This window comes from Chelon labrosus (assembly GCF_963514085.1).
Source record: "Chelon labrosus genome assembly, chromosome: 6".
Lineage (NCBI taxonomy): Eukaryota > Metazoa > Chordata > Actinopteri > Mugiliformes > Mugilidae > Chelon > Chelon labrosus.
The window spans coordinates 8126763-8152382 of record NC_140342.1 but is presented as its reverse complement, the minus strand read 5'-3'; the positions used below and the strand labels follow the sequence as shown (position 1 = coordinate 8152382).

At 43.1% G+C, this 25620-nt stretch overlaps 3 protein-coding genes across 8 annotated transcripts in view; 2 read left to right on the top strand and 1 right to left on the bottom strand.

The window, feature by feature from the left end:
• Positions 1 to 202: 202 nt before the first annotated feature.
• Positions 203 to 12939, bottom strand: LOC311489246 (KN motif and ankyrin repeat domain-containing protein 4-like). Of its 6 annotated transcripts, XM_084546236.1 has the most exons (11): positions 12723 to 12939; positions 10198 to 10268; positions 7575 to 7644; positions 6001 to 7488; positions 4968 to 5043; positions 4051 to 4371; positions 3778 to 3862; positions 3212 to 3431; positions 2980 to 3122; positions 2014 to 2214; positions 203 to 967 (listed from the first exon to the last, which is right to left on the bottom strand). In XM_084546236.1, the coding sequence occupies exons 3-11, from the start codon at positions 7588 to 7590 to the stop codon at positions 875 to 877; spliced, it is 2643 nt and encodes an 880-aa protein (XP_084402362.1). In that variant the 5' UTR covers positions 7591 to 7644; positions 10198 to 10268; positions 12723 to 12939; the 3' UTR covers positions 203 to 874. The 6 variants fall into 6 exon arrangements, with proteins under 6 accessions (XP_084402362.1, XP_084402358.1, XP_084402360.1 ...); XM_084546232.1 differs by lacking the exon at positions 10198 to 10268; XM_084546234.1 differs by lacking the exons at positions 10198 to 10268; positions 12723 to 12939 and adding an exon at positions 10912 to 11399.
• A 5860-nt stretch (positions 12940 to 18799) lies between these two features.
• LOC311489054 (angiopoietin-related protein 3-like) lies at positions 18800 to 23997 on the top strand (the record flags this gene model as incomplete). Its single annotated transcript, XM_084545954.1, has 7 exons — positions 18800 to 19306; positions 20202 to 20312; positions 20921 to 21038; positions 21265 to 21378; positions 21990 to 22085; positions 22284 to 22556; positions 22671 to 23997. The coding sequence occupies 7 exons, from the start codon at positions 18800 to 18802 to the stop codon at positions 22874 to 22876; spliced, it is 1425 nt and encodes a 474-aa protein (XP_084402080.1). The 3' UTR covers positions 22877 to 23997.
• An 80-nt stretch (positions 23998 to 24077) lies between these two features.
• LOC311489030 (phosphoglucomutase-1-like) overlaps positions 24078 to 25620 on the top strand; it is a 6924-nt gene continuing 5381 nt past the window's right edge. Inside the window, exon 1 of the mRNA XM_084545925.1 lies at positions 24078 to 25059. Within this exon, the coding sequence (XP_084402051.1) occupies positions 24802 to 25059 (258 nt within the window). The 5' untranslated portion in view covers positions 24078 to 24801. The remainder of the gene's footprint in view (positions 25060 to 25620) is intronic.

Below are 25620 nucleotides of genomic sequence, written 5' to 3'. Positions count from 1 at the left end.
GAGTGCAGGTGAATTTCATCGTGCCCTCTTTCACAGTGGAATTAGTACAGATCGGTGTGCGTCATGTTTATAATTGTCAGTCACACTTAAAAGGGATTAGATCTAATCCCTTGGATATGCTCTTTTTAGAATTCCCGATTTGTGTCTGTAGTTGTTTATTTTGTTTGTCTGGCTTTACAGATGGTGCAGTGGAAGAGCTGTGCCACCTGCTGGTCAGGTTCGTCACTACAGCAACAAAGCAGATGAATGAGTTTTCAAAGCTGCAAGAGCGTGTTCATTAAAAACATCAGTAAATTATTAGAGAGTCAAACAAGCTGGTTTATTGGCACCATTATTTTCATTCATTTGATTGGCATGCAGCTTGGGACAAGTCTTTTGCAAGCATTTTATTTAAAAGGCGCTTGTTGCAGCAAAAATACTGTAAACTGTAAATTTCCCTTAAAAACAAATAGATTTTTTTTTTTTAGCACAAACCTTTAGATACTTTGAACAGCAATGCGATCAATACAATAAACAGATCATAATAAATATTTTTTTTCAGTTGCATAGTTTGTAGAGTTAAGCTGCGACTCGGATGTGCAAAGTTCAGAGATAACTATGAACATCAACAATAGAAACAATAGAAAACAGATTCACTCTATAGTGCACCATCGACAATGAGACCATCCAACGCTCATCTAAGCTTTACCTCACTCACTGATAATGGAGAGTCTTAATATTATTACGGCAACCCATCCACATCTAAAGCTAATGCTCATGCAGAAGTCCAGAATTCAGAACGTCGTGAAAGAAACGGTTCAGCCTGCGTTTGAAAGTGTCGTAGACAGAAAAGGCCATGCGTGAGGAGGTCTGCAGATCTTCTCGATGCCCGGGTCTACAGAGCTCGAGCTTTAGCGTGGGCCTTTAGCAAGGCCACTGTGTCCGTGTGGGAACCCTGCATGGCGACAGACAGTGCGGTTTGACCTCGCTGGGAGACAGGAGAGAAAACAAAACAAGAAATCAGGATGACAACGCCTACTGTATCTGTCAATCATTCAGACGGAAACATCTCAACAACTTTTGGGTGGATTGTTTTGTTCGGATGAACTCGAGATCCGCCAATGGTGAATCCCACTGACTTTGGGGCCACCACTAATTTATAGTTGCCAAGCTGAAGTGGTGAGCACAGTAAACATCATCATTGCTTCACATCAGTGTGTTGCAATCATTCAACCATTTTTGATAATGTTAGCATGTAGCTCAAAACACCACTGTGTCTTCTTAAAGCCTTGGATTGTTGCTGGCATATTTGTGGAATTTTATTACGAGCAGAGGTGCATTTTCCCATTGCAAGGCAAATGGGTTAAGAATTAATTTCATCAGAGATTAATTAGTCTAATTAATCTGGATTTATGTCAAGGTGAGATACGGTTTACAGTCAAGGTAGAATGCCTGTGGCTGATGGTATTTTTGTATGATTAAACACCACTTTAAAAGGCACGCCGTCAAAAGTAGGGGATGCATTTGCCTCCGCTCCTCTGCTCTCTGCCCTGCCTCCACTTTCTCCAGACTGGCAGATAAGCTACTGTTAGCAGATTAGCTCATCTCAGCACAGGGAGATTTGATTTACTGTATACTTGATTAATCCTGGGGAAGCTTCTATCCAGACTGAACTGGTCCACCCACGTCCACGCAGTGTGAGTCAGAATATAAGCTTTCATGCATCTAAGCTGCCTTTTGTGGTCAGTTTTGTGAATACAAATGTCGATGTGTCATATTTTTAAGAAATATAACAGGAGTTCACAAAACCAATAGAGGCTGAGTCATATGAACTCCCAGAATGCCATTTACTGGATACGCTGCCTGTATGTTCTCTGTATTCATTTCACTGTGATGTGAAATTAAGTGTTTATCCATGTCGCCAGTGGAAATTAATATGATTTGAAGATTTCCTCTCCACTCCATCTCTATCAGGTTTACCTGCTTTGAGGTTTACATCAGATGTTCCACAGGAGTTGTTTGCTGCAGTGTTACCTTGTCAGTCAGCATGAGGTCACACTGGCTTCTCTCCAGCAGCAGCCTCGCGATGTGTGTGTGGCCCCTCTCAGATGCGAACATCAGGGCCGTGGTTCCCTGCATGTCCTGGATGTTGGCGTCCGCCCCGCAGCTCAGCAGCAGGCGAACCATCACAACTCGGCCGTGTCTCACTGCCAAGTGCAGAGCTGTTTGGCCCGTCTGCGCGTAGAGGGGGAGAGAGACGATGAAAAAGTGACAGAGAGCTGGTAAAAATAAGTCTGTCTCCAGCCTCTTTTGGGATGCGATGTTTAAAGGGACGCCGCACCAATTTAGCATCGCACTTTCCCAACAGTTACACTGATGAGACAAATTAATAAATGAAAATCTAAATTCAAGCAGCAGAGGATAAGACAGTCTGACTTTTAGTTGACACCAAAAACCTCGTGATAGTGATGCTGGATCCTACATTTCTATTAATGTTTCTCATATGCCCCCTCGGCCTGCTAAATGGATATGTAGTGTTAAGAAGGTGAAATATTACACCCAGACTCTCTCTGGTGTTTTCCACCCAGCTCAGCACAGAAGGGATTATAGAACTGTTTTCATTTATTTTCATGCATAAAAGTAATGATGGACAGTGCAGTGGTGCAGTGGTTAGCACTGTTGCTCTAAAAGCAACAAGGTTCTCAACTGTGATTCTAAATTGGCCGTAGGTGTAAGTATAAATGGTTGTCTGTCTGTCTGTGTTAGCCCTGTGATAGACTGACGACCTGTCCAGGGTGTACCCCGCCTCTCGCCTAGTGCCAGCTGGGATAAGCTCCAGCACCCCTGCGACCCTCTAGAGGATAAGTGCTTAAGGAAAATGAATGAAAATAACGAATTGACTATTTTTCAGGATCAAACCTGGCGTTTCGTGGGAACTGTTCATTCTCACTGTCATCTCATTTACCCTCCTATTATATTTATGCACAGTGGCTGTTTTACCTGGCTGGAGCGAATGTTAATGTTGCCCAGCTCCATTAATTTGCGGACAACCTCCATCCCACCGGGTCCATCAGGGGTTGTCAGAGAGGCCAGCATGACCGGTGTGTAGCCGGAGTTGTTCTGAACGTTCACGTCGCTCACACCTATGATGAAGACAGGATGTCAGTGTTTCTGGTACTTACTAACCACATATACCTGCTGTGGAATATCTCTTGCGACACGATACTGTTACCTGTGTCCAGCAGCAGGCTGACGATGCTGTAGTTGCAGTGGGATACGCTGTAATGCAGCACTGTGTTCCCGTTGTCGTCTGCCAGGTTGACCAGGAAGGCCAGCAGAGAGGGTGTCGCCTTCTTCACTTCTTTGAGGCATGCAGCCACCTTGCTGGCCACGGACGCCTCTTCTGCTGCTGCACTGAACCAGTGCTGAAACAATACGACTAGGGCCTTCCTCTGCACAACAGAGCAGTCATATTATGTCCAGTATTCACTCTCTGTGAAGCTCCCTGCCGTATTTTCCATATTAAAGTTATTACTTTGTCTGTGTGCAGTTTGGTGCTGGTACAGGTTGCAATTGGTCCGTTTATTTAAACCTTTTCACTGACTGATAGGTGCTAAAATGTCTCATAGATCTGAGGTTTACTGCTGATTGCATTAACTCTTATATGGATTTGCTGTTATTGCTAGAGTTCAGCTTTAAGATAAATCAAATTTAGTAAACTGAAAGTGAGCAAATTCAGCATGAAATATATCTGTTTTTGTTTCTTTAGACTTGACTGAAAGAACTAAGACAGCTTACCATGTCATCATTGGGGTTATCCATGTTGTCCATGTGATCTTTGAGGAAGTGACAAGCAGTGATAAAATCTGCACTGACTGTCTCCCTGGAAGAAAAAAGCATGTGTGTATATGTATGAATAGGAAAAGTAGAAAATAATGGGAAGAGCATCTCCTTTGAGCCCTGGGAATATATTGTCCTGAGATCAGATTAAAAAACAGAAGCTATCCCCTGACTAGTGCAATTACATTTTGCAAACAGACACTGATAAGGTGGTTGTTGTGGCTCTCTCACCTGCCCCTGGTGGTTGAGTCTGAGCCAGAGTTCCCCTCCATCTGTTCTCCTGGGGGCCACGCTTTCGACTTGGCACTTTTCTCCGGAACGTCAGCTTCCACAGACGCTACGCTTCCATCTGTCTGTTCTGATCCTGCTCCCACCGATGTCATCTGAGTGTCTGGGCCCGTTTGCTTCTTCTCCTCCATCCCTCTTTTCTCTGGGTTCGCACCCACCCGGGCAGCTGCCGTCTCCCTAGAGCCAGTGTTGCGCTCCGAACCATAAACGCTCCGGTTAACGCTGTCCTGGCCAACCAGACTTCCGCTTGCAGCCATTTTCCATCTTTAGAGAAACGACAGTAAATTGAAAGTATCAGCTACCCAGCTTTGTGTTGGTAAATGTTCTCAGCTGAGGAAGAGGTCAGTGAGCTACCAAAAAATGAGAACTGCCTGAAAAACTCTCTGATTCTCTTTGATTAGATTCACTGCATTACAAATGAACTTGATAGCTAGTGAAACTTTGTCTCCAGAGTGTCTAAGCCGGCTCGTTTAGCAACAAGACAAATGCCTTTGGAAGAGAGTTTAAACGCATTACTGATGTTATATGATCAAGGATACTACAAACGGAATCTGGGAATTCAAGAACCAATCACAACAAATAAAACGTGAACCTCAGCCAGAAAATACATGTTTCTTTTTTCTTCTGGCTGTTGTTTAAAGGGTGAAACTGTGACTCTGTTCTGCTACGACGGAGTAGGAGTCACCACTTCTCTCCTCTGACTTGACAGCATTAGAGGGAGTGGTATTTGTCTTTCAGTCTTAAATCACCATGTTTTTCTCGGTCAGGACCGTGCGACAGTAGCTTGCAGAACCTCCAGTTACGTAACCAGTAATCATAACTTTTAAGGTTGCTGAAGTCAGCGAGAGTTATTTACTAACCCTTCATTAACACCCTCAGAATGAAGGCTTTTTGACGTCCGGGCGCATCCATCTGTCTCCGGGATGGATTCAGAGGCTGCATGGAGGACAAACACAAAGGAGGTGATGAAATATCAGATGAACAACAACATTAAATCCCCCTGGTTGGTCTGTCTGTCTATCTATTGGTAATTTTCAGAACTGATTTGGCGCCAACACAAAACTTTTGTTGTTATTAGCTGTTAGCACTGAATCTGTGGAAATGGTTAGATTTCAATTCAGTCTTCCAACAGTGAAATCGAAATTGGACTTTAGATTAGAAGATTAGAAATATGACCTGTAATATGTATGCAATAATGTTTAATGCTTGCCCTCAGGAGGTTTTGCATGTTCATCTTAGCTATCCACATCTGCAACCCAAAGCACGTTGAAACGAGCATGATGGGAAACTGACAAGTTGATTTTGAGCTCTGAACAAATATAACTAATCAGCTACTCAACTTTGAAATCAATAGAAAAGTGAATGACATGTTGGTACTTCCCTGCAGGTTATTATTTTCTACTTCTTATATGCATATTTTGTCAGCTTCCAGTGCAGCCAGCAAATATCCTCATAAAATATAATAGATGTCTGGGCTAAGACTGCCAGTGCTGAGCGGCGGACATTGATTACCGTCTCAACTTGCAAGAAAGAATATGGAGTTGAGAGAGGACAGCTACAACAGACAGTTTAAAACTATTCCAGTGGCGTTATTTAAGGTATTTGTCTGACCACCTCAAGGTGTTAGCTTGACTAAAGGCCTGTTTACTTGCATGCAACTAAAGCCTGCCTGATTGTTCAGTACCACTCGGACTACAAACAAAAACAAAATGCTTCTGATATAAAAATCTTCTCCCTTTCCCGTAAAATTTGCTTATTCATATAAATATGTCTGTTTAGGGAAATTGAACTTGTTTTATTATTTGTGTCTGTTGCAGTGCTGCCCAATAGCTAGAATTAGTTATTTCATTACCATAGTACACAACAGTTCTACACAACAGTGAAATACAATACCTCCATGTTGAACCTTCCCTCCATCACTGTGTCCGTGCTGTTTGTAGCAGGATGCGAGGATGCCAACAAGTCTCATCATCTCCTGCTGCAGGGAGTTGACTTTGGGATCTGGGTGCTTTAGAGGTTTACCCACTTCAGCTGATTCAGTCTCTGCACACAAACATTCCCACTGCTGCTCCAGGAGGCTCTTAATCTTCTTTACGTGGTGGACGACCGCCACCGTGTCTGTATCAGCAGGTTCCACGGCCATTACTGGACTCCTCTCTGTAGATTTTGAAGTGAAGACAGAGTCCTGTCTTTGGCCATTTGTGGCAACAGTTCCTGTGCTCATGAAGGAGGATGCTTTATTATGATCTTGTTCAGTGGGTCTCACCACAGTCTCATCTCCATCCTGATCGACAACCACCCTCTCTGCACGGACCCACACAGCAGGATTTCTGATAAGCTGCTCTATCTTCTCATCTTTCCTTCTGCTCTCGTCCTGCTGTTCTCTCAGCAGCCCTGACGCCCTCTGGAGCTCCAGGCCAGTCTCATGGAGCTTCTGCTCCAGCACAGCTACTTTGGCCTGCAGGGAGGTCACAGTCAGCAGCTCATCCAGATCTGTGCTGGTCCTCCACTCATGTGAAGGGTTCGATTCATCTTGACCTACACTCTGAAATGTTACACTGGGAAACCTGACGTGACTTTCATGCCGAGGCCTTTTGATGTCCACTTTGCTGAAATAAGAGTCTGTGGTTCCGTTCATAGAGGAGTGATGGATATGCTGACTCAAGCCCAGACGGAGCCTTTCTCTTTCCTCTTGGAGGATGCAGATCTGCGCCTTGAGCTCTGGAATGACCCTCATCTCATTCTCCAGCTCCCCAACACGTTCAAGGGCCTCGGTCAGGCGCCTCAACAGCCCTGAGCAGTCCTGTGGGCGAGGGCTGTCTGGAGAGTAGAAGACGTCCTCACATGAGGTGTTTCTTCCTCCGAGGTGATCCCTTGAGCTCCGCAGGCTCCCGGCGTCATCCGTGGACTCTGACCCCTGTCTTAGTAACACTGTGAGAGGCAGACTGGAGGCACGGAGGAGATGAGGTCGGATGTGTTCCCCAAGAGGTTGCTCATCAAACTCCTTGATTCTGGCCTCCATCTCCGCCAGAGACTGTAGCCCTGTGGGAGAGAGGGGCCGCCTGTGATTATATGCCCAAGATGAGTAGCCATGATGATGGGCATCTGACACACGAGACCTGGGGCCAAGAGTTCCAGTAGATCCCCAGGGGCTCGGGCGATAGCCACTCCCAGATGGATTGAGGTTCCTGGGTAGAGTACTTGCACGGGGTCCCTTGCTTCTGCGCTGAATAGGAACTCTTTTGATGGTGTTCCCTTTCTCAATGTCGTCTACGTATTTCAAGAAGTCCAGGTCAAGTCGGAAACCGTAAGGGGTTTCCACTGAGTATGGGGGCTTCCCTTTAATTCCATTCTCAGCTGTTTTATGGGGTGAAAGATTCCCTGTAAACATTGAAACAATAATATTATTTCACTGTAAATAAATGTCGGATTTAGTAAAAGTTTGACTTGTTGAAAACATCCTCTACCGTTTTGTCTTTCCATTATTTCTTTTCTTCAGTTCCTTAGCTCGTTGTTATCTGGTTGGACCTCTGGTATCTGACAAAGCAAACAAAACAAAAAAAAGGCAACTGAATGAGGCCAGCAACACAAGCAGCACATTTTTACAAGTGGCAGAAGTGATTACTGTGTTGTACGATATAATGAACGTACCCTTGTTGTCGAGGTGCGGAAAAATGAGTTTTGGTACTAACCTTCTCTCGAGGTTTAGTTGGGGCACTTTTGAGACTTAATTTTATGACCAGATGGAAAAGCAATAACACTTGTTTTGTACTCCATTCACAATTTCCCTCTTGTTCACTCACCCACATGTAGCGAAAGGCACAGAAATACAACGCTTTCTCTCTCTCCTTTTCCCAAAGATTTCTGTTTTTCTTACACTCTCACTGCTTCATTTCTTCCAAGCACCATGAAGCTATTATTCACCAGTGGAAGCCCTGATCTTCACTTGATTACAGCCCTGCCATCCAGGATGAGAGCTGAAAATAGCCTGAGACTGTTTAGCCCAGAAGCTATGGCCAGCGGAGCAAAATATACTCCTACAGGCATAAATACAGACAACCATTGTTCTGACTCATAACTTTCCTCCCCTCTTGCTCTCCATGTGCCTCCTACAAGGTCTGCAGCCTTCTTTCAGATCCTTGGTTTACTTTACCGTACTTTCTCTGCCTTCCTTTTCCTCTGTTACGCTTCTCTTCAAATAATCCACTGTTTATTATTTCTGCAGCATACGGTTGAACTGCTCTTCAATGCTAATTCTCCCTTCTTTATGGTGTCATTGCTTCTGCTCCATCTCACACCGCCCTCCACTTTCAGTTCTCACCTCTTCCCTCCGCCCATGTTTCCCCTCCTCTGTCCTGACCACCAGCCTCCGCGGCAGCTTGCTGTCCTCTCGAGGCACCACAGCCACCAAGCCACAGCCCCAAACAATGTCAGCTATGCAGTAAACAGACAAACACCACCAAATGGCCCTGTTGGGAATTATGACCTCCACCATTCTCTGTCTTCTGATGGCCAGCAATAAACAGCAGATTACAGATAAGGGGGTGCACATTTTGGCAAGCTAAAACATCAATATAGAGACATGATCACTTTGGGCATGTATGCATACTTACAGGGCTTACATGCATGATAGTCTAGAGCAAGGGTCTTCAACATTTTTCAGTCCGAGGGCCCCCAAACTGATTTGTGTGCAATTGTGTTTTATATGAAACTAGCCTAGTGCCATGTATGAACATACCTTGTTATTGTGCATTCAGTACTAAGCTATTCAAGTAGTAAACAGGTTCATATGCTTTTTATTTTAAACATACCTTGTTTTTTTTGGATTTCTTTTGGGCAAGTTACAACACGATCCATTGTGGCTCATGGCAATGTCCATACACTTTACATAGTAATAATATACTGGCCCCAGTAGTAGTTGTTTGTGGATAGGAGCTGCAGGAATATCTTTCAGAAATGATTGCACAAGGATTTGTGGGTGAAGTAAACGGCTTATAGAACGGTTTTACTTATAAAACGGTGCCCAGCTTGTGAGAGCTCCTGTGTGTCGCTGAATGTGTGCATTTCTGAAAAGAAAGAATAACATCTTCTGCCTCCATTTATCCATTCGCTACAACATGAAAACACTGAATCAACCTAAAATGTCACCACACCCCCCTGCAGTACCTCCTGGAGTTTGCTACTCAAAATGATCAAATAATATTAGGAAATTTCAACAAGTGTGTACTCTTTCATGAATGATAAAGACTTCAGTACTAGAGGCAATGATACATTTTATTACTATGACGAAAGCGGTATTTTCATACCTTAATTCAACGAAAACTGCTTTCGACAAGGCCTACAGTGCATTTTATTAAATGTAAGCTCTCTAATGTTCAGTGAAATCTAAGCTCAAAAATGTAGAAACCACTGAATTTTTATTTAAGTCAGAAAACATAGAGTGCTGGATGAACAGTTCTGGCCTTAGGACACATGGAAAGACTTTGCTTTGATTCACACGGAGAAATGCATTTATTAAACAACTGAAGGGTAAAATAGAAAACCAACACGCAGCAAGGGAATCCCTGCCAGTTCACTTGGATGGTTGGCAATAAAGTACCAAAAGTACAAAGGTTTGATACATAGCCATAGTTAGCATACATACGCTGTTTGTACTGATAAGAAAGTCCAGTCATGTGTTAACATTTCACAGTTAAATGTGGTTTTCACGGTGAGATATGGTCGATATGCCTTTTCATTGTATGTTTAGTTCTGTAACCCTCACAGAAATCTGATCAGCGTGTTATTCATTGAAACTGATACAGTATGAATGCTGTTCTGTCAGTGGAGTTTTATGACGTTGAGAGGAATCTTTCAGCACTCGACCTGACAAGTCTAATTTTAGCCAATACACGTGGGCGTAGACCTAAAGTGCACGTCGAGCAAGTAGACCTGGGTATGTCTTCACTTTTGCGAGCCATTCGAAGATCGCTTAGCGCGCTCCTGGTAGACAGGCAGACCAGGAAGCAAAGAGGAATCATTTCCATAGAGCTAGAGAGGCATTTGTTTCGGGAAAAGGGCTCTGTCAATCAGCTGTGGACTACAGTGCACCTGTTGCTGCAGACATCTCAGTCAGTCTCTGTTGGCTCAGTCGTGCAGCTCAGAGTCGGCAGCTGGTTCAACTTCAAAAAAAATAAAATAAAACTGTATTCATTTGAAGTTTGTGTATTCAAATATTAATCAACATTTGGGAATTTCCACATAGAGGGAGTCAGATGTCAGTTAATGTTGAGACCAGAGACAAGACTGGAAACAGTTTAACCGCTAGCACAGATTAGGCTAGCTTTATCCCTTTACTTCCATTCTTTATGCTAAGCTAAACCAAGGCTTCGTATTTAACTGAGACATATAGGAGTGTTACCTTTTCAGCTAACTCTAAAGTGAATATTTACCAAAATCTCAATGTTAGGAATGTCAACAGTGTTTCGTGAAATGCCAAATAGCACCACAGCTAATCAAACCTCCAGAAACAGAAATGTTAATTTGGAGAGAATTTATTTCCGGCCTTCTGACAAACAAAGTGAGATTCCGAATGCTTCCTGTCACCCACAAGCCCTCCATTTCTTTCGCATAAATATAGACCCGTACTTTTCCTTCTGACCAGGTTACCACAGAGGAAACAATATAGCAGAGTTAGGGTTAGGCAATTCCCAGGAGTCGCTGCCTAATTCCCTCCACATTTCCGTGGCACAAGTTTTAATTGTCCGTGCTCAGAGCAGCAGGCCCACCTCACAGGAAACCCAAGAAATGAAACGTTCGCCTTACCCCGAACAGGCCCCAGCCAAGCAGCAGCGCAGGCTACGATACTGCTGTCTCTGCACACACTGAACTCCAAAGTCTAGCATCAGAGTTGGCTTTCCTTGAGGTTTCCCTTGTATCCGGCTGAAGCTCTTGTTGTATTTTAGTCAAAGGGAAATGTCGGCTTTTGTGCACAGCCAGTTTCATTTATTTGAGTTCCGTTCATCTTTCTGCTCCCACAACAGCTGCTATCCTCCTCTGGGTAAATGTGTCTCTTCTCACACAGACCTTAAGGCTCTCCCTGCATCAGCGCAGACCTCATAATCACAACATGCCTATCCACAGCATTCTTCACCAGAGCCACAAATTAAATCTGCACTCAGGACACAGGGTCGAAACTCAAGGTCTCAGGAGGAGGACAAAGGTCTCATTTTATTTTTTTCGAGATTGTAACAATGAAGATTTGGTTTAGTCATAGTTGGCACGAGGAAAGACATGTTGCATTGTTCATCTTCAACCACGATGGTGGCATGGCTCCAGGAATGGCAGCATCAGGTTTTGTATTCACTGGTTGAAAATATTGCATCTGTGGTGCCCAGAGGATATTCCTTGAGGATTTACCATCAGAATGGAAATACTTGCTAACAAAGTGAACCAATATGAAGGACATAATAAAGACTGTCTCAGGAGGTGCTGCAGTGCACACTTTATAAAAACCTGTGGAATCAGTCCACACAGTGTTTTATGTTTGGGTTTTTATGGCTTCACATGGGTTTCCAGAGGTATTGCCGCCCATGTGTTCTGCATTTGGAAAGACGCACTTTTTAAAAAAACACTATTTGGTAGATGCCAGAGTTCTAACATTTGATACAAATTGATTGAATCCTTTACCTACACTACCTTTACAGTGAGATTCAAGATATCTCCACTTTACTATGCGTCTCTCTTTCTTTCTCACGGCCCCTCAGCCCGTTCAGGATCTATACCGTATGTCTGCATGTTGTGTTTATGTTCTGTTCCCGGAAAAATCCTTCCACTCTTCTACTTTTTGGCTGTACAGTCTGTGGTTTTTCCAGCGCATAACTCAAAACCTCGTCTTCTGTTAGGAGTTGATTTAAGAACCACAGCCAACTCTTTGGACTCGGGCTCCCTTTTCTCCCCCCCCCCCCCCCCCCCCCCTTCGCTCTATCTGTCTCGCATTTTTCACTCACTGTCTCCATAAAGATTTCCTAGAAATCCCCCAGGTTCTGTGATCCTTTTTCAAGCTTGTATGTTTTTTTGTCTCGGGACTTTTGGACCGCTGGAGTTGCCCTGGTACCATTCCAACGGCAACAGAGTCAATGTGGCATCCAAAGCCTCATTGCATGGTATGTGGAGCCAAAGCTCACAGGATAAAACAGCTGCCAGGGGCTTCACGCAAGGAAGAAAGCTATGGTATGTGAACACGGTAAAGCTAAAAGAATTTTTGTTGCTTACATGTGTGTTTACAAGCACACGTGTGTTTGTGTCAGTTCAAATTCACTTCACTAAAACTTGTTTAAATATATATATGCCATAAAATGTTAGTATGTAGTTGTATAGTAGTGTATAATTTAACATTTAATCTTTAAAAGTAGTTGTCCTGAATGTCTGATTAGTATTCAGGCTAAGCCCAGAAGTCCACTCCACGCAATTTGTTAAATCACTTTACAGTCAAAAGCTTTTCTGACCCTGAATTTAGATCAGCCAGTCACTGATCGAAGATGTTCAAGGTCAGCACCGCTGCTTTGATTAACCATCCAGTCCAACAATCTTCCATTGCCTGAGGAGGTATGAGAAGAATATTATATCAAGCTTACCTTGTGACATGTTCAGCAGTTTCCCCCCACTTCGTCTTGCTGATTTGAGAGTGGGTTTGCCACAGTCCTCTTCAGTCTGCTCTCAGCTAGGTCAGTCTCCTGAAGAGGCAGGGAGGCGCTGTCAGGGAGAGTGGCATGCCACGGCTGTTTGGTGAATGCCAACGTGCAGCCCATGCCATAACAGAAGCTGGTTTTGCTTGTGTGTAAAAAAGAGCAATGAGGGAGGAGGAGCCTGTGGACATGCCTTCCTACGGTGCCTCCTTCCCAACGAGGCTGACAAGTGGGAGGCTAGACACGCAGAAACACACCCACTCCTTCCGACAGCGCCCAGTAGTGGTTTAGATGTGTGGCCGGCTGGGAAGGACAGCAGCTGTTCCAGGACCCCGGTGACAACATGTCAAAGTATGGGGCGTCTGGTAAGAAATAAGAGAAAGTATCAGAGTCACCTTACTGTTTTCCCATCTTTAATCATCTCAGATAACATCAGTGACCATGTAGCTTCACAAACTGCCCTCTTCTAGAATGTGAAACTCTACCCAGTGTTATGTGGTCTGTGTCCTCTATGATCAAGTAAATAGGGGCTAGAGCAGAGGGCTCTGTGCCGTCCATGGGGGTTAATTCTCTCAGTGCATACCTCTCGTTCTTTATGGATACTCTTTCAGCCTGTTACCAGCATCCTCCACTGGGGCACCCCCACCATGCCAGGAAAACCTTTCCCCTGCTCTTTATAAGTGCAGTGGACCGTAGTAACAACTGTTGCCTCTCCTTTACAACCGTCTTTGATGCGAAAAACTGGAAATCAATCTGTTGACCACTTTGGTCAGTGAAAAAACGGTTAAGATGTATTGCCATGAAACTTTATATCTTTATGTCCCTGGTGAAAATACAGCCTTATTTGGTTCTTCCAGTAAGGCAAAGTTTTCAACTATCCAGAAAAATATTCCCAAATTAAGAGCTAGATTAACATAATGAGTTGTACCTACTGGATAAATCTTCTTTTCCACCTTGTTTTTCTGAAATGTCTCAACCAGAATGTAGAATTTGGTACACTGAATCGTGGTGCCCCGAGATTGACTTCTGATGACTTTGGCTGCTCCTCTGACTTCATACACCGATCAGGCATAACATTATGACCACCTTCCTAATATTGTGTAGGTCTCCCTTGTGCCTCCAAAACAGTTCTGAAATCATCAGCAACAGAATGTTGTAGTGGGGGCCTTTGGGTCCTGTGGGTTGACGGGAGGGGCCTCTGTGGATCATGCTTGCATCCCACAGTACTTGATTAGCTTGGGATCTAGAGAATTTGGAGGCCAGGTCAACACCTTGTGCTGTTTTTCATGTTTTTTGAGTTGTTCCTAAACTGTTTTTGTTTGTGTGCCTGTGTCAGGCTGAATTCTGTTGGGGATGGCTGCTGTCAAGGAGTGTCATTGCTATGGGGTGGGGGTGCCTGGTCTGGTCTAGGTGTGTGCTACATGTCTAAGTAACATCCACATGAATGCCAGGTCTAAAAGTTTCCCGGCAGAACCATGAATTGTCACAAGATGGTCAATGTTATTCACTTCAGCTGTCAATGGTTTTAATGTTGTGGCAGATCAGTGTATGTTGTGCTACCAGTAGATCATGGTTTATAGATTATCCACTGAAATATCACTACATTTATTTGATAAATTGACACAAGATTTATCACAGATATTCATGGTAGCCACAGGATTGATTGTTACAAGTGACATTATCTCTCCTGGCACCATGAGGCGGGTAAATAAAATATCTCAACAAATATATGTTATGATTTTTCACCTAAAGAGCTGTTCTGAAGCTCAGTGTGGACGTCTCTGGCCATCACCATCTTGCAAGTGCCTGCCTTCATCCCTCTCCAAATTCAAAACTGGGCAAATCGGCGAAGTCTGACTAGTCCTGAGGCAGGCGGATAAAGCTAGCACCCTGAGAACGCACCAACCTGTAGCTCAAAGCAGACTTCTCTTTAATTATGAATAACTTTAAGCCCCGATTATCAGGACTAAAGAACATCCAGAGGTTCCTAGTAGGAGGAGGAGACAGCGAAAAGAGATCAGCCGTCAAAAGCATAGAGCAAAATTAGTCTACAGGTTTATGGTTAGTAGAAGGCCTGAACGTGTCTACCAGCAGGTGTCATGGTGGAGTAGAAGGCCAGTATTTGAAGTTGTGGTTTATTCAAAATGATCAGCCAATAGCAGGGTCTCATATCAGACTCTCTCACTCTACTCCAGATCTGGAGGATGAAGCGGAAGGCATGACACTGATATAAGTTAAAAGATTCCATACAGATGTCATGAATGGAGAAATTAGCTACACCAGGCTGTGAACTTGTTTATTTCACATGTAAAGTTGAGCATTTTAACACGCGACCATTCAGAGAACTGCACGTCCATGTTGTTGGATGTTAATGTTAATTTTTCAGATTTTTCTGATATTTTCCTTCTGGATGATTTGTGGTGAAGTCCCTAACTTTTCCTTGTCACTATGACAATTTTTAGCTCATTTAGCTCAAAGCACCACTGCCTCTAAATTAGACATCACAGAACCGCATGCATGGCAGTAGAGTCTCTATTGATCTTCCTTTCCTTTTGAGTTTGTTTACTTTATACTTTATGTTTACAGTTCATCTCTCGTTTTTCTCTTCATCTTTCTAGTTGGTGCAACTGGCTAGTTCATCTCCTCAGGTCAAGAGAACTGTGATCCTCATCATATATAGCCCACACTATAAACTTGAACCTAAATAAAGCTGAGAGCAAAACAAACTGGGCGACACTCATGATGCGGCTGAAGGAGCGGCAACCACTGCCTCGTGCCCCGCCATGCATGGAAAAGGAATTAGCAAGAATTAGCAGGAAACACTCCTTTTCCATTACCCAAGCAGACAACCGACTCCGAGAGGGATTGTGGTTTGACTAGAGGGAGCGAAAGGGGAAAAAAGTCTTTATTGGACCAAATGACTGCTGACGGGCTGACCACATACTGCACGAAACTTGGCCAGCAGGCAAAAATTTACTCAGAGGCAGTTTCAGAGAAAGATTTAGAGTTGCATCATATCTGTGGGGCATACACTCGCTTTGTAATTTACTTCAAATATTAGTTGAAAAATGAGCTGTTAATCATTAACTTGCGCAAATAGATGTTTTGGGACCACAAAGGGAAATGCATAAGGCATGAGGCCTGCTGGCTGCAGGGTATTCATTTTCCCCCCATTTGACTGTTATTGCTGCCTCCTCGTGGAAAGTATAGCCAAGAGGAATGTCCTCCTTGTAGGAAGAATCATGTGATGATCTTGGAGGCTGTAAATTGTTCACTAAACATTTATACTGATGAAATTATCCTGATCATCTTACAGTCCTGCCAGTTATTCTAATCAGACAATACCAACATCTATTAATGATTTCATATTTTATAAGAGCAACTGAAATAACACAAAGCAGTTGGAATGTAGTTTAGTTCACCCATAGGTCTTTCATATCTGGCATCTTTCCTCGGGTTATGTCCGTTATGTAAGTGTGGCTTGTGGTCAGGGGAGATGCAAGTTGTCCCGAGGTTGCGCTGGCCAATCTAAACAGTGCAGTCAGGTAGCGCTGAACAATGAAGTGAAACCAATCAGTCGTCCAGAAGGCCTCAGATCTTTGACAGCTACGGGTATTTAAACTGAAAGCTGCACAAGTGCAATAAAAGCAGCTGGAATTCGTTTATATCCATGCATAAAGATCTGGCTTTTGGGGCTTTGAACACATAGGTAAACAGTGTATAATAGCATGAAATAATTTAAAGCATTTTTTAGGACCAGCCAGAGATAAAACCTAGAGCAGACTCTGACTAGCAGTACAGACAGGGGGTTTGCTCTATATTTAGAGATGGTGAGATGAACAGTTGGGCTTTAGGGTATTCAGTCCAGTTCGCTGGTCACCTCTGTGCAAATATGCTCTGACAGACGCATAACTCTCTTGTTGACTCTTAATGAGATCTATCTATGAAAACAGGCCGCTGACCACCTGCATGACAGTGACCTTCTCACTGAGCGGGAGAAGCTGGATGGCTCTGACAGCCATGCAGAAATGAAACCAGATTAAATGTCTATGGCTGTGTGACAAGCTCTGTTAGTCTGTAAGGCTAAGTCTCCCTCACACAAAGTGTTGCTGGCAGATGGATGTTAGCACATCTTAATTTTGTGCTTTAGCATGCTAATGTTTGCTAATTAGTATTTGGTGGGTAGAAAGCAACAGCTGAAGACAATGGAAAGGAAACAAATTTAGCAGATATTGGCGGTGCTAGAGGAAACATTGGGGGATTAACAATGTCAGCGGGATTTATCTTCTGCTGTGAAACATTAAATTTCATCGTAATCCATCAAGTCATTTGGGGAATATTCATTTCAGTCTGGAAGTGATAGATTAACTGTCTGACTGGCGTTCCTAAAGGCACGCCACTCGACTGGCTGATAAACATAATTCATGAATATATTATCGAGGGGTTTGAGGTGCTGTTGAAGCATTATGTCCAATCACAAGTGGTGTAAACATGCATTCAAGAGCTCAGCATTCCATGTTCAATCCTAAACATACATGAGAATGATGGACGCTGGCTTACATCCTCTTGTTTGTTTGTCTCATGCGCCCTCTTGCCCTCTCGGATGTTTCATAATTGCATCCACACACTGTACCTTTGCTGTGTACACACTGTACAACCACCACATGGGAGGTTAACATTTAACAGACAGGCGGTTGAGGCGGAGACGGTGTACGAGTTAAAAGAGTAGTGTTACAGAGGCCCGGGTCGCTGTGCAGGCTATTCCCTTTGATACAATTTTATTTACATATTAGCAAATCAAGCCCTGTGATAGACTGGCAACCTGTCCAGGGTGTACACCGCCTCTCGCCCGATGACAAATGGGATAGGCTCCAGCCCCCCCGCGACCCTTCACAGGACAAGCGGTTACAGAAGATGAATGAATGAATAACATAAGTCATCTCTGTTGTAGGTAATAAAAATCAAATCAAAATCAAGTCAAGCTTTATTTTCATCTTGACACATGTTGTAATGCAGACAGAATGAAATGCCGTTTCTCCCAGAGATCAGTGTGGACTACAAGCAAAATAAAGTAAAAGTAAAAGAGAATAAATATATATATATATGTAGTAACGTGTTATAAAGTACATGGTTCCCATCCCAGATTACATCAGTAGTTCAGCAGTCTAACAGGTTGTGTAAGAAAAAGACAAAAACCCAACAATTTCCCCCTTGAGCGAGCACTATTGAATAAAAAAATCTGTCACCGCAGGGGAAAAGGCAATTCCCCTTCTTGTTGAAAACAACATGTTGAATGACGTAGACTTTTTGTTGACTTTTACATGCTGCACACTGTCAGCAACAACTGTTTGTCGCATGACAATGTGCATCCATAACAATGCAAAACCAAGAGCTTTAAAGTCATTTTTTTCTCTATCGATCCTATAAGCAAACTGGGTCACATCTCCCTGTTTAAAATTAAACCAACACTACAACAACAATAACAGAACACCAGCCTTATCCAGAGCTCAGGTAACTACAGGTCAGTTGAAGACACAGTGTCACGCTGTCCTGGCTCAGTGAACATCCACTTACATTTACTTAGAGAGAGTAGATGTAGGTGGATAGGCATCAATTTGAGGCATCAATTTGAGGCTTAACATAGCTGCAATGACAAGTTATTTTCCCTTTTTCTCCAATTCAAGCTGCTGTATGCCTTCTTTGCATCAGGCTGAGCACATTTAATGAGAAAATTGTATTATATATTTTTCAATGATCAGTCATTATGTGATGATGCATTCTGCTGTAATTTGATTGTTGACTAAATATTCAAATTTTCATCAAGTTAATGTTTAACCAGTGCTCAATGCTCCACTCAGCAGAAGGAAATTACATCCTGCACATCGACACGGGTTAATCATTGATCTGATTCCAGACAGAATATAAAGCCATGGGCCTTCACTCAGAAGCTCTTCATCCAGTTGCAGAGGGAGGCGAGGGCTGCCAGTTGTTACTTTGGCATTTTCAACAAGCAACACGACAACAACATGAGAATGACAATAATTCTCTTCGTGTTTGCCCTGGCTACTGCCTGTGGCCCTGCCCTCTGTGGCAAAGAGGAGCCTCCAGTCCCACAGCAAGACGCTCCGGCTGAAACCCGGTCCCGCTTTGCTGCTCTGGATGACGTGCGCCTCCTGGCCAACGGCCTCCTCCAGCTGGGTCAGAGCCTGCGGGATTTCGTGCAAAAAACCAAGGGACAAATAAATGACATCCTCCAGAAGCTCAACATCTTCGACCGCTCTTTCTATCAGCTGGCAGTGATGGCCAGCGAGATAAAGGAGGAAGAGGAGGAGCTGAAGAAGACCACTGTGGTACTGAAGGCCAACAACGAGGAGATCAAGGGGATCTCTAAGACGATCAGCTCCAAGATGGACAACATCCTGCAGGAGAGGAGTCAACTCCACAACAAGGTGGAAGGCCTGGAGGAGAAGCTGCGCAGCCTGTCACATGGTCTGGTGACGAGTGAGCAAGCAGCAGAGATCAGTAGTCTGAGGGTGAGTGACCTATGCTTAGATAGGAAACTTTGATGTGGTTAAGGGGGCTCAAAAAGATCATTTAGAATATGCAGCGTTAAGTACTAAAATCTTTTTCTTTTTCCATTTTTTTTAGTGAGCAAAAATAAATTATAACAAAAAAAAAAAAAAGTTGTGGTAAATGTCATGCGGCCCCTAAAAAGCAGTGTGTATTTTCTAGTATAACTAGTGGACTAGTCGATTTTACTGCTGTACCGTGACGCTTTAAGCAGGAAGTCGACTAGTCGCCGATCACGTGACAATAAAAACACTGACTCCTCCGAGAAGACAGGTGAGGAGCCCAGGAGGCTGCAAATCAACAATTTGCTGGTAAATTGCATTGTCTAAAGTTAGTAGACCTTTAGCTGCAGTACATGAACGAGATATACAGCTTTTTTTTTATTATTATTATTTTTTTATCCCGGCTACGTTATTATCTTACAACACGCTGTGAAGTAAATAGTAAAAACTATTATTGACGGTTCCGATTTATATAGGTTATACATTATTGATAAGCTCATGAGTTTATGTTTACTTCTGTTGTGTTCTATTAGATGACATTGTTGCTGTGGTTGTAGACCACATCAAAAGTGTCGGATGTGTTCAGGCTTCAGTAAACATGTAGAAAAGCCCCGTGGCTTTTTTTTTGTGTGGAACGCTACAATATGTATTCAGGTCAAGAATATAGATTTCACTGTTGCAAAGCATTACATGTTTTTCCGTGTGACGTCATGGACTAGTCGACTTCGGCTCGACTTGCACCACATATTAGTCGACTTAAAAAAATCCAAAGCCTTCAACCCCTATTTATTAACTAACTGATACAGACACCTGAGTACTATGTACAATATTAGCAGAGACTTTGTTCCCTGTTCAGGAGGTGATCCACAGCCAGGAGCAGAGCATCATAGAGCTGCTGAATTCTGTGAGGGAACAAAGTCACCAGCTCAATCAGCAACAGACGAAGATCAAGAGTCTGGAGGAAAAGGTAAATAATAGTTTATTCCATTCAGTTGTTGAATGATTTGATTGATGAAGAAACATGAATATCAAATGTTCATAACAGATGGCAGGGTTTTTCACCACCTCATTTCACCGCTATAATTTTCATAGTCCCTTACTTAGAGCAAATTTGAAGTTAAATTCTAATGGGCCTTTGGTTCACTGTTGTGCAAAACTCCCAAAAAGTTTTTTTCTTTTTTTCTTAGAAATTCCTGAGATTACTTTGCCTGCTTTTTGAGTTATGAGCTGTCAAGATCACCATCTGTGCCGGTTGAAAGAAACTTAAATGGAGTCATAGAGCTGTATGATTTTAAATTTGTGCAGGGTACTGACTTGATAAAGGAGCTGTCCATATTTTTTAATAATCTTAGCCAGTGGCTCAGTGCTGAAAATATTATCATTTTTCTTGGTGCCCAGAGCATAAAATTTACACTGTCTTTAAAAGAAATCTCCAAAAACGTTGGAGAGTTTCTACTTTTGCTCAATAACATCCTACAAATTCATTGCTGTGTGGAATTCCTCCTCAACACATAAAATCAGAAGAGCGTGGATTGTGTCTGCAAGCTAAGGTGTTTCCCTAACAATGTTCCACAGCTTTCAGCCAACATGTTGGCCCAGGAGACTGTGGAGAAGATGCCAGAAAACTCCAACACAGAAGCACCAACACTCACTCCCTATCTGACCTCTGGCTCCAACAGCGCCATAACAATGAGTAAGATGGATAAAAAAAAAAGATTGTGTCAATATTTATAGTTTATGAACGTGTCCAACAAATTTCCTGAAATGTTCTGCTTCACATTCAGAAAGTTTCAGATCTGCCTGGTATTTCTACCGTGTCAGTACAGTGTACATTAGTTCATCTGATTATTACTTTGCAGCTAAACATTATTCAGGACAGTTTTACGTTGACCAGGCATGTGTTGTCATTTCTAAAACAGATCTGCCGTCAGACTGCAGCCAGCTGTTCAACCGTGGGGAGAGAGTAAGCAGAGTCTACGCTATCAGACCCGACGGATCGGAGCCCTTCATGGCCTTTTGTGACATGAGTAAAGGTTGTGCAAGTTTGCAGGTTATTTGTATGCTGTTGTTTTTTTAAAAAAATCAAGGTTCAGTTATTATTATTTAGATTTTTTCAAAATATTTCTTGTATATCTGGCTTAGAGTTGTAATACTTGTATCACACTGTGGCAGTAAAAACTTGTGTTTCCATTATCGTGCTGGACAAATGAGCGGTAGTTACAGATGTAACGCTGGATTACGTGCTGCATCATTTCTCGTGAATCCCTCAGACAAGACACAGGCAATTTGAATTCAGGGCATCAACTGTTCCACTAACCATGAAATCCCATATTTGATAAATAGTGTGGCAACTAATGATTCTTCTTCATTTATTATTGCTAATTGGTCCGTTGTTTTCTTGATCAATCAGTTATGGGTTAGCCTAGAAATATTAAAATATACTGAAAACATTAATCACAGTTTCCCAAAGAAGCATCTTCAAGTTATTTTAATTTTCAAACCAACACGCCGATTCATTTATTGTTATGATATACTCACATATTTGAAAAAGACAAGCAATATCCCTATTAATTATAACTAGTTCATGTGACTTTGACACAGCGAATGGAGGTATGGTAACTTTTCTGTGTTTTTTTGCCTTTAGGCTTTGGAGAAACAGTTATCCAGCGAAGGAGGGAGGGTTCGGTCAACTTTGATCAAACCTGGGAGAAGTATGAAAATGGTTTTGGAGATTTTCAAGGTGAGTGATGGTATTCTCTGCACAACTGTTACTTATGTCTAATGTTGGAAAATGAATCTTCAGCAACCAAATAGGGTCTTTGTGAAAACAGAATGCATTCACCTCATACCTTCCCTGCATCACTTCTCTGAATTGCTTGTTGAACCCTGTCAGCTCTGAGCTCTGAGTGAAGTCTCTCTCTCTCTCTTTTACACCCAGGGGAGTTTTGGCTGGGTCTCAGGAAGATCCACTCTCTATCCTCTCAGGGCAACTCTGTCCTTCACATCCAGCTGGAAGATTGGAAGCAGGACCAGCGCTTCATTGAATACAGATTTCACCTCAGTGGTCCAGACAGCAATTACACCATTCACCTCACGCATCTGTCTGGGAATCTGCCCGACCCCATGAGCAACCACACAGGCATGATGTTTTCCACCAAGGACAGAGACAACGACAACAACCAGGACTCCAACTGCGCCCAGCAGCAAGCAGGTGCATCAGATGTAGCATCCATGTTTTGTTCCCACGTGATGCAAATTAGCAGAACTAATGAGTGCTTTTCATCTAGTGTCAGCAGCACAACATGTAATTTCTGTCATCTTCTAGGTGGATGGTGGTTCAACGCCTGTGGAGACACCAACCTGAACGGGAGGTACTTCCACATGAGACCAAAGGGGCGCACAGTGCGCAGAAGAGGGATCCAGAGGAAGTCAGGCCGAAAGGCAGCTTACTCCCTCAAATTCACCCAGATCTCCGTCCGTACTGAAGCCTCCCCCACATCAGCTTCCTCTGAGTCAGGTGTCTTCCTCTGATCCAGCACCAGCGTTCCGCAGTAAATACTCTCAGTACAAACCAGCGTTAAAAAGTGGCCTCTTCATGAAAGCTTTGGAAGTGCTTCATGTGGGCAGCTGTGGTTTCAGAAGACATGGGCAGAGAGGATGATTTTTTTCAAGTCCCGCTAGATTTTAGTCCATCACGTAGGACATAGGTGAAAGCCCTAAGAATGAGTTACTCCTTGTAGTTTCAAATATATTACAACATATCGTAAAATAAGTACAAATACAGTGAGCTCATTGTGTGATCCTCACGCTATGGCATAAAATATACCACCATCACTCACTGAAAGGTCAATTCATAGAGGATAAATCCATAACCTAACAAACAGGCAGCCATGTGCGCCGTCTTCAAGTTGGGCCACTATTTCCAAAAAAAAAACTAAGCTGAAACAAAGGCTACAGCGTCTGTTGCAGGGTCTGCATCGGCCCTAGTTAGGCAAGTGTAACCCTAACCCACACACGTTCCTTATAAAACGCCAACGCCTCACACCAGTCAATTAGAAAAGAAGAAGCTACTTGGATGAGAGGTGAAACATCCTGAAGAAACCCAACAAGTCCAGCTGCCTTTGTTTCAGCTTTGGTTTTGGATATACCATGACCTGGATGACAAAGAACCCTCACAGACATGTTGGGCCACTAGGCTTGTCAGTGTAATGGTTCCCAACGTTTGGGCCTGGACCCATAGGAGAGGTCATCAGGTATAGCTAGTGCTTCAGGAAGACAATACCAAGACATGAGTATGTAGATAACATACTCCTGTACGTTACATAGCTTACTGAGTTTTCTATGATTGGTTCTTTATTTGTGAAATGCTGTAGATGAGTTGACTTTACTGTGCTCTAAGATATTTAAATACACAAAGTAGCAAAAAAAAAAACACTGTTTCCAAGAACTCTTCAAATGTCAGCTACGTTGGGAACCACCGGTGTCACTAATACTCTTGACTTTCGTTGTTCTCAGTATTTTATTTAACTTAACTAAAAAAAAAAAAAATATGACGGTTGTAACATAAAATTCAAGCGCTGATTTACGTGTTGATATTGTTGCTTAATCCTTTTCCTGAAATTCTTACATGTTTGTTATTTTGAGACACACACTGTTTGTTGTTCTGCCGCTGCTCAGGCAGACAGTGTCTTTTCATCCTTGAACTAAAAACACTCTGTGCTGACGCCAAAGTCTGGTAAATGAATGACGGATTCACGTTCAGGCCGTTGCTACATACTAAAACTTTCTGGATGTTGCACTGTGATGTTTTTATGCCAAACTCTTTTTGTACTGTGTTGTTAGGAGCACTTAATAAACTCTAGGGGACAGTGTTGTTCCACTCTGATTATGCTTAGATGTGACAAATGCTGTTTGTTGTGTTGTGACACTTTGGTAAAACCACATGTATATTTTAAGAATGCGTTTCTAATTACTCTCTAATTGCTCCCCTCACTGCTGTCTCAGTCAGCGTCTAGAAATGGTAAATATCCTCCCCTAAAATAGTGTAAACTAGAACTTCGATGAGAGATGTCGACCTCCTTTTTGCATGTCATTACTCTGAGCACAGCTGCAGTCCTTCACAGATGGATGAAATGCTCCCATAACACCTCCACCCCGGCACACCCAGACACACACACTTCTTTGTGACTGGGCCTTGACAGTGATCTCCCTGCACATGTGTGAAGGAGCGTCTTCAGTTACTCTACCCTGCCTCTGCACACACATTAGTTTGAAAGGTTATTTTGGGCTGCAGAAGCACCACTGTAACCCTGTGCTTCCAGTGAAATAATAGGAGGAGTCAAGCTCCAGCCTTTCCATGCTGCTCCCCTGTCAACTGACATGGGATTTCCCCTTCAATAGCAGGTTCCCTCTGCTCTCTGCGCTGCAGCATTAGCTTGGATCCTCATTTTGAAACAATGGAGAACAGTCCTCTGCAGGTGCTGACTGTCCCTACCGCCCCCTATCCAGACCAGAGACCCAGCACTAACGGCCTGAGGAAAAAGGTCTACGTGTTTCAGTCCAGGAGGAACTATCTGCACAACTTCATCCAGAGTATCTTCTCCTCCATTGACCTGCGAGACCGCCAGGGTTCAACCATGGTGGTCGGGGGAGACGGACGCTTCTTCAACCGAACAGCTATCGAGGTCATTGTGCAGATGGCAGCAGCCAACGGGGTCAGTGTCACCGTGTGTGCGGTCTTGCTTACGGCCGTGTTTGTTTGCATGTGCACACTGTTACGTGCGTATGTGCAAGGGGGTGGGTGCGCACACGGACAGATGTGACCCTGTGTGCAGATAACTGCGTGCAAGCCAGTTTCACCTGCCCCCAGCACTTGTCATTATGACATTGTTGTCATCGGTTGAACCCGCCTCATGTCGCATTTAACTGCAGCTCTTAACGCGTTATAATATTTAAGGTGAAGTAATTTGTTCAGAAGCCTGTTGAAACATATGTAATATATAATAGAATCTGTACTAATACATAACATGTATTGATTCTTGATGATTATTGCTTTCTAATCTTTATTTCTCACACTTATTGTGATTATTATTATTGCACATCACACCCTAAATGTTAAAGAAATGGGGACCCAGAGGTTTTTTTGTGTGTCCCGTATACTGTATGGTGATGGCATACCTGTAATGTATACACATGCAGATTTTGTATTACTCAAATAGTCTTGAGTAATTTAAAGATAATATTAATGAACAAAATGTAGATTTGTCTGCTTTATG